The sequence below is a fragment of the Hipposideros armiger genome, unplaced genomic scaffold (assembly GCF_001890085.2).
Source record: "Hipposideros armiger isolate ML-2016 unplaced genomic scaffold, ASM189008v1 scaffold_254, whole genome shotgun sequence".
Lineage (NCBI taxonomy): Eukaryota > Metazoa > Chordata > Mammalia > Chiroptera > Hipposideridae > Hipposideros > Hipposideros armiger.
In genome coordinates, this window is record NW_017731604.1 from 1215570 (window position 1) to 1221811 (window position 6242).

At 46.0% G+C, this 6242-nt stretch overlaps 2 protein-coding genes across 2 annotated transcripts in view; one reads left to right on the plus strand and one right to left on the minus strand.

Annotated features, from left to right (window-relative positions):
* Positions 1 to 154: 154 nt before the first annotated feature.
* LOC109390069 (profilin-1-like) lies at positions 155 to 616 on the minus strand. Its single transcript, XM_019656099.1, has one exon. It carries the CDS (start codon positions 614 to 616, stop codon positions 155 to 157), a length of 462 nt encoding a protein of 153 aa, XP_019511644.1.
* A 4722-nt stretch (positions 617 to 5338) lies between these two features.
* Positions 5339 to 6242, plus strand: part of MTMR8 (myotubularin related protein 8) — a 110285-nt gene continuing 109381 nt past the window's right edge. Inside the window, exon 1 of the mRNA XM_019656100.1 lies at positions 5339 to 5446. Within this exon, the coding sequence (XP_019511645.1) occupies positions 5423 to 5446 (24 nt within the window). The 5' untranslated portion in view covers positions 5339 to 5422. The remainder of the gene's footprint in view (positions 5447 to 6242) is intronic.

Here is a 6242-nt window from a genome sequence, read left to right on the forward strand (position 1 = left end):
CACACACACACACACACACACACACACACACACACACATCTCCAAACCAGATCTGGGAGCTCCCTCTCTTTTTTACCTCAAGACTGTGTTAATTTAGCAGTGAAACAGACAATACTGAACTCAAATTCCAGGTCAAACATCATTTCCTTTTTATTTAGGAACGGGCCATGTGTTGGCGAATGGCCTCTTTGATGTAACTTGTCACCTCAAAAGCCTTGAGGTTGAGAGGCCCTCCTTCGGTTCCTTTTTGTCCTATCACCACAAGGTATACAGACTCCATCTGAAGTATTGTCACTGCCTGGCTGCTCCAACTCGGGCCTTTGGTGCGGAGGTCCATGGTATTGTTGCCCTCAGTGTACAGGTTGTCTCGGATCAACAAGCATTTAGTCCCCGCAAGAGTGACTCCCTGAAGAAACAACTTCTCTCTCCCTTCTCTTGCCAGCAGGATCTGAATTTCTTCCTGGGTCAACTGGAACAAGTTGCCTTTGGGATAAGAAGCTAACAACCAGGGTGGAGAATTGGTGACAATCGCTGCATCACAGCATATCCCAGTCTGTAGGAAGAGGGTGATGCAGTCTTGCCAGACCTCTTTGCTGAGATCCCTCATGTACTGCATGATTCAAGTAGGCTGTCTATAAAAGATGAATAAAGTCCTTTCTAGCAAGATGGTCTTCGAAAGACGTTGGTTGGCAGTTGGCTCAAGATGACTGACTGATAAACAGAGACTGAAATAAGCTTAAAATGCAGTCTGTTTCTGATGATGTCTCCCGGCAGCAAGATGGAGGAGGTCAGCTGCCCTCTGCTGTGAGTTACCAAGCTACCTCTAGAGCAGGAGTGAGGTCACAAAGGCTCTGTGACTTGTTAAATAGTCATCATCCACCACATCATGGGTGACCTTTGGCAGTAGGTTTCTGAGGCTGTAGGTCTAGCTAGTGAGATAATGGGGCAAAATACACTTATTTATCTCCCTAGGATACCATGGAAAGAACACCAACCCCCAATATTGGAAAACCCCTTGAAGTAGAAAATAAATGAGCAACAAATGAGTTGGAGATTTGGATATAAAGCAGGACAGGTAAGATTTACTGCAGCAACTAGTATGTTCAGATGGTGGCTAATCATGCTGAGACCTGAGAGCTAGGTACAAAGTCAAAAATCCCACAGGCTCATTGGTTCACAACCAAAAAGCCTCCAAATTGTTTCCCTGCCTCCAGACTCTCTCCCTCTAGTCTCTTCTGCCCCACACCAGCTGTGACTCTAGAGTCATTCATCCTCATCTAGTCACTCAGCCAGGATTTATCAAGCATCCACTATATTTTAAATACTTTTCTAAGCACTGGGGTATAGTAGCAAAGCGAAAAACCGTATGGAGCTGACATCATAATGGGAGGAGACAAACAAATAGATAATAATAGTATCCCTTTCATTGAGAATATTTTATGAGTCTAATATTTTCTTCTTCCAGATTTTTCCTCTTACTCCCAAGCTTCCTCTACTTCTGTGGGGTTCAGTCTGACTTCTGACTCTTTTGTAGCCTTTGGCAAATCATTGCCTGTGCCTTAATTTCCTCTGAAATGATACCAACTTGCCTTAAGGAGGGACAGTTAGTCAGATGGCTAAAATTAATGGTGGAGAAAACCTGGGATAGCTTGGAAAATTCAGTTATTCAACAAATATTTATTGAATCCTTACTGTGTGCCAGGTGTATAGAATTTGGAGATCTAGCAATAAACAAAAAGTCCCTGCCCTCATGAAGACGCTATCCCTAGAGGGGGAGACAAATAATAACTGACAAAGACATTTATAATATATCAGGTGGTGCTGATAAATGTGAAGAAAAAGGATTAGGAGGGTAGAGAATGCTGGGGCCAAAGTGGTGGTGGTTTTATATTATATAAGATGCTCAAGTAAGGATTCTCTGATATGGTGACATTTGATCAGAGACCTGACAGAGAAGTCAGAGTTAACATGTAGATATCTGGGGGAAGGGCATTCCAGGCAGAGGGCTAACAGCAAGTGTACAGGCCTTGAAGCAGGAGCATGTCTGGAATATTTGAGAAACAGCAAAAAGATCAATATGACTTGAACTGAGAGAGAACCAGATGATAGAAGATGCAGTCAGAGAGGTACTGGGCTTAGATCATATGTAGGGCTTCATAGGCTATGATTGAGGGTTTGGCTTTTACTCTGAGATGGGGAGCCAGTGGAATGTTTTGAGAAAAGGACTGACATCACCATAGATACTAGAGTCTAGAAGATGCTGTGTAGAGAATAGATTCTAGAGAGGGCGGGGACAAAACACAGAGACTGGACTGTGACAATAATCCAGGCAAGATAAATAGAGGCTTGGGCCAGGGTACAGGGGTGAGAAGTGGTTGGATTTGGAGAACATTTTGAAGGATTTGATGATTCAGGCTTGGCATATGAGAGAAAGAGGATGCCTCTAAGGCTTTTGGCCTGAGCAACTGGGAGGATAGAGTGGTCATTTCCTGAGATAAGAAATTATATGGGAAGAGCAGAGTTGAGGAGGCAGGTAGAAATAAAAAGTTCTTTTTTGGATATGGTAAGTTTGAGATGCCTCTAAAACATCCAAGTAGACAGGTATAGTAGGCTATTGGATATTATGTAAGTTTAAGAGTTCCAAGGACAGATCAAGACTAGAGATAAAATTTTGAATGTTGTCTAGAAATAAACAGTATTTAAAGGCATGGGACTGGATGACAGCACCCAAGGAATAAGGGTAAATAGAGGAGGACTAAGGCCTGAGCCCTGGCAGCATTGCAACATGTAGAGATAGGTAAGACGAGGGATAAACAACAAAGGAGATTGGCAAAGAGAAGTCAGAGAAGTAGAACAGTATCCCTGAAGTCAAATGCAAAAAAAATGTTATCAAGGGGAAGGGAGTGATCAAATACTGCTGAGAAGACAAGAAGAGGTGAGAACTGACCAATAGATTTTGCAATATGGAAATTACTGGTAAACTTGACAAAGGCAGTTTGTTGGATAAATGGGGGCAAAACCTGATTAGAGTTGTTTTAAGAGAGAGTGCTAGGAGAGGAAAAGAAGGGTGGGGGAGTGAGTGAGTTTAGAAAAATCTTTGGAGGAGATTTGCTATAAGGTGCAACAGAGAAATGAGGGGTGGTAGGCAGGGGAGAGTAATGTGGATCAAGGAAAGGTATTTTTTTTTGTTTTGTTTTTTTAAATTGAAACTATAGCATGTTTTTGTGCTGATGGAAATGATCTGGTAAAGTGGAAATGTTTAGTGATAAAGGAAAGAGGGGGCAACTGAGTAGGTGAAGGAAGATGAAATAGAGTGGACAATTGCCTTAGGAAGGCTGAGGAACAGCTGATTCACTGAAGGCAGATTATAGGTCCACATGCAGGGCAGCAAGCTTTGATTGTGAGAGGATGTTAAAGTTCCTTTCTGATGACTTGCATTTTATCAGCCAACTAGGGAGCAAGGTAATCATCTGTGAGAGAGAAGAATAGACATGTTTAATAATCAAGTCGAGGAAGGGAAGGTAACTACCAATATTCATTGTGTCCTTATGATGTTCCTGCCACCTTATTATATATGTTACCTTATTGAATCCTCACAAGCACTTTATTAGAATGGGTTTACAGGTGAGAAAACTTAGACCCAGAGAGGTTGTGTAACTTGCCCAGGATCATGTACCATTTTCAAATAGCAGAGTCCATACTCCCCTTTTCACTATTCCAAACAGCATGGAAATGAAGTTTGAGTTTGAGAAACTGGGTGTATGTTGGTGGCAATAATAGGGATAGGAAAATCTTGAGAAAGAGCAGGTGGCAGGGGTGGGAGAGTGCAGGAGTCAGGAGGAGGGTGTGAAAGATGAGTTTGTTTTTGGCCATGATGCCTTTAATATGCTAGCAGGAACACCCAAGTGGAACTCTCAGGGGACAATTGGAATTTCAAATTTGAACTCAGAAGAAAGGTCTCAAGACTTGAGATGTAAATTTGGGAATCCCCCACCAGGGTGTAAGAACTGAACTTGAGGCAGAGATCAAGATTACGAAGGAAAAGAAAACAGTGAGAAGAGGAATGAGGCCAGAAGCCAGGCAAATGGCTAAAGAAGGACAAAGAGGAGCTGGGAAGGAGGCAGAGAAGGAACAGTTAGGGATGCAGGCAGTGAGTCTGCTTTATAACAAAGTCCAAGGGAAGAAAGCGTGTCAAAAAGGAATATGAATCAACAGTGTTAAATGCTGCAAAACAATCGGAGAGTGAGCACTGAGAAGAGCTGTTGTATGCAGCAACTGGAGTTCAGGATGACATAAAAGCACTAACTGAAGTGATTAGGCGGGGAGTGAGTGTGTTATGAAGTGGAGGTGATGATAAGTGTAGACTATTCTTTTGAGAGGTTTGGCAGTAAAAGGACTGAAATTCATGGAATGACTGCTGAAGGGATAATTGGGCCATAGATTGAGGGAAGGACTTTTAGGCTAGGGAAGAAGGCAGAATATGATGAATGAGTAGTTTAATTAGCAAGTGTTATGGACACTAAAAAAGGAAAGAAATCACTTTGTAGGGGAGGTGAAATTCCAAACCATAGCCCCACAATCGTAGAGTTAGAACTGACCCTAGAGATAGTGGCCAATACCCTCATTGTAACCTTGGTCAACTTAAAGCCTGGAGAGGTGATATGATTTGCTGACGGTCACACAGCAAGTTAGTGGCAGTCTTCAGAGTAAAACCCAGGTTTTCCAACTCCCAGACTTTTTTTTTCCCATCACAAATCTGATTCAGAGAACACCACTGAGTGACTGCACCTATCTTCACCTCATCTGAGATGTGGTCCAGTGGGCCATTTGTCCTTTTCCCACATCTGTGATGACAAAAGTTATGAGGCTAATGCAACTGTTCAGGCGTTAGCTAGGTTGATTGCAGTAGACTTGTAAAGGAGGGGAGTGAGAGAAGGATATGTTTACAAACCATTTCAAAAAATATTTTACAGTGACTTGCCCAAGGTCTTTCAGCGAGGAAGCTCTTCAGAAATTCTGTTGCCACTAACGGACAGTCTTTTTATCTCTGCAGGGTGCCATCACTGTTAACATTAAACAGTAGTGGAATGATATCGGTGCTCAGAATCCTTAGAGCGTCTAGGGGTGTGAGAAAGGTGGCGGTACTCGGAAACTTAAAAACCTCAGGGCCAAACCTAGGGAGCTTGAACCAGAACAGCGCCCCCAGAGAAAAGGGCATTTGCCAGAAAGCAAGATGGCAGAAGAGACCACAGGAGAAGTATCGCGATAGGACCTTCCGCGAGGATCAGGTGACGAGATCTCGAGCCAAGACAGCGAAGGCGGGGCCCGGAGTCCGGGTTCGACGAGGAGGCGGCAAAGGCGACTCTGGCGTTGGCGGTAGCCTTAGGACCACTGAGGGCTTCAGGTGGCGGGAACCGCGGTCATGGACCACATCACGGTGCCCAAGGTAAGGAGAAGAGGTTGGCGAGGTTGGGAGCCGCGAGCTCCCTCTTGGTGCTGAGTGGGGAGCTCAGGCATACCCCCTCAAGCCTTCTCTGGGTGCCCTCTGACGCCCCCTTCCCGCGCCGGGACCCGCGTTCTCTACTCGGTTCACATACCCTTTCAACCAAACTGAGCTCTTCTCTGGGCCGGCCTGCGGGCGGCGGCGGCGGGCCGAGGAGCGGTGGGGTACGCGCCAACCGTCCTCTCGCGGACGCGGCCCCCGCGCGCGCTGAGCCCCTGCCGGGTCCCTTCCGGCCCTGTGCCTATGACCCCAGCTCTTCCGGGCACCCCAGCCGTTCCTTCACACACACCCCTTTTACACACACTCGCCGCACTTGTAACCGCCTTTCTTGAATACTCCGTCTGGCATCGCCACCCGGAGAGTTACTTCCTTTATCCAGCGTTTGCCTACCCTCCTCCTCTGTCCCGAACCCGCCCGGAGGGCTGCCAGACTACCATCGCTGCCACCGCCCCAGCTCCCCGGCGTGCGTGTGTGGGTTTCGGGGGTAATAGCATCGCTCTAGCCCAAGCTGGACTATGTGAAAAGAAGGAGGTGTGGCGGAGTGGCCCTGGCCCTGCTCAGCTGGGAGGAAAAACCCAAAAGCTGGCATTGCCAAGTCAGTTGACGCCTGTTTACAGCAGGCTCCCTGTTAGAGCCACTTCTGCTTCTTTTCTTTCCAGACCCTACTCTTTTCCTCCTCAACTGCAGCCTCTTTCCAAAGCCACCGCCCCCACCCCCCCGCCCCCCACACACGGTTTTT

Bases quoted from the DNA above. Each gene is read 5' to 3' on its own strand.
- LOC109390069 (XM_019656099.1), bottom strand. From the start codon at position 616: ATGCAGTACATGAGGGATCTCAGCAAAGAGGTCTGGCAAGACTGCATC.